The 2,187-nt window shown below is 53.7% G+C and overlaps 1 protein-coding gene across 1 annotated transcript; it reads right to left on the bottom strand.

Moving 5' to 3' along the window:
- Positions 1-9: 9 nt before the first annotated feature.
- CSUI_005886 (uncharacterized protein) lies at positions 10-2,182 on the bottom strand (the record flags this gene model as incomplete). Its single annotated transcript, XM_068066053.1, has 1 exon — positions 10-2,182. A coding segment is annotated over exon 1 (246 nt), but the record flags the coding sequence as incomplete, so codon positions are not given.
- Positions 2,183-2,187: the final 5 nt, after the last annotated feature.

Here is a 2,187-nt window from a genome sequence, read left to right as displayed (position 1 = left end):
ACGTCGCAAAGTTCGATGGTAACACCAACTCCCGGACGCATTTCCAAAAGACGGGAAGCCTAACTCCCACTCCGGCGGCGAAGTTCCGAGGTCCGGTCTACTCCCGAACACATCTCCCTGCGTCGGGAAATTTGGTCCTATCCCCCGAGATCCCAGTCGACAGACCCTTTGGAATGAACATCCCAAGTCATTCCTCATCACACCCGTGAACCTTTTCAAACGGGAAGTTAAAACTCCATAAATGTCACTTCTCATTCAAAGGAATCCCTTCTCCCATATATCCACATTCGCAAAGGAAAAGAACTGACCTCTTCTCTTGGTCCACACTCCCCTCGACAGCAAGCTCTCACCGGCCCCCCGCCCTCGGCTACCGGCCCGAGATCACTACCTCCGAGGGACCCCTCCGGTTGGGTCGCTGGCTCACCCCTGGCTAACTAGCTGTAGCTAGCGACTAGCCAGGTAGCCACCTTCCACACTAGCCAACGACCACAACCAGCGACTAGCCACCAACCACAACTGGCGACTAGCTACAACAGTCAGCCTCAAGCGGCCCTCTATGTGTGGTGACCAGAGGAGGCCCAAGCTTCGTCGAACACATCCAGGTTCTCGCACCAACTCTGGTACCAAATCAGGTGTGACCCCGAATGGAACCCGAGACGAAAGCCGGATGGTAACCCAAATGACGGTTGAAATGTACTAAGTCCTCAAACCAATCCCGCAGTCAATTGTACACGAGCCACACGCGTCCCTTCACCTATATTCAAAGCCCCTTAAGCAACCCAGGAGTGCCATAGCTATGCATGTGACAGACAAACCCCCCACACCTGTTGCACGGGATGCGTATGTACTGCGTGATCAATGCCCATGATGCGCGGAGAAGGTGTATCTTGCGGTTTTCTAAGTTCGCGAAACTGACTACAGCGAGTAACCATCTCGTGCGCGTGTTCGAGCTCTGTTGTGGTGATCCGCGACTTTGTGTGGTCATACCGCTGTATACGGTATGCTTTGTCCTGGCTCTCCTCTATCATTCAAGACTGCTTCAATAACCGGGTTTGTCTGTCCCTCAACGTAAAGGACCCGGTCTTGACGGCGGGCGCCCGATGCGTGACGGCAAATCACTAACATGCTTAGAATGACACGAGAAACACCGGCGATCCATTCTCATGACCGTTAGGTTCACCTACAGTGAGGAGCGTCACCACTGAAACAGAGAGCTTCCTTGTCAGTGACACTAGGGCACGAGAGAGGACCTGCTGGGACAGGCCTGGCCGGATCGACAACGAGGACTACGTCACAGTGAGGAGGGCGGTAGCCACGATTCGACTGACGGACCCCTCCTTCACTACTCGCTAGAAGAGGGTATCTGCGAGGAACGGCTAGTTCCGACACCTACACACCACCACTGCGTCACGCTAACCTCGCTGAGAAATGCACTGCCCGCGTGACAGATATTCTCCTGTCAAATAACCCGAAACATTTTTCGTTGGCCTTCCCTTCGCCACTCACGTTTACGTAAGCTGCCTGCAGTACGCGCACAACACTTTTCGCGCTACCGCCCCGCTCACTCCCACGATGCATCCCCAGCGGCTGCGACAAACCCTGCATACACTAGGGTCCTCTGAACACAACTCACTTTCTGTCAGCCGAAAAGAAATTGAATACCCAGCTGAGGGCCCCTGCTGCGCCTGAATCATCTTTTCCTCAGCGCCGGACGGATTCCACGCTTACACTCCTCGTCTTCGCAATTCTAGCTGATAGGAAAAGTGTATCGCTCAAGGGGACTATCACTGTCACAAGTTATCGGCTTCTGTATGGACGATCCTTTGTGACTAGTCCCTGCACAATCAATCCTTAGGTACTATGTATATCTTGCGGGCCGCTATCAATATACGTGGTCTAGCTACGCCCGGGCTAATTCCATCATCCGCAACGCTGGTTGCTGTTTGGGCATTCGTTGTGACCGAGCTATGTGTTTCCTGCCCCTGAGATGTATGGCGTCCTACCTAGTAATGTGCCGGAATGCATATGAAGTGGTATCCCAGTATGCGCGTGGAAACTGGAGTCAAAAATCGCTTCAGGGGGAAAACCGTTAACTACGAAAGCTCAGGCCTGGTGATACACTCGTGACGGGCGGACTTAAGACCAGGTGGTCCCGGTTCGATTTCCTTCCGGGGCAAGTGTGATGGC

Source organism: Cystoisospora suis (genome assembly GCF_002600585.1).
Source record: "Cystoisospora suis strain Wien I chromosome Unknown contig_2905, whole genome shotgun sequence".
NCBI lineage: Eukaryota > Apicomplexa > Conoidasida > Eucoccidiorida > Sarcocystidae > Cystoisospora > Cystoisospora suis.
Note: the sequence above shows the minus strand (reverse complement) of the source record. Positions and strands in the feature narration are given on the sequence as shown.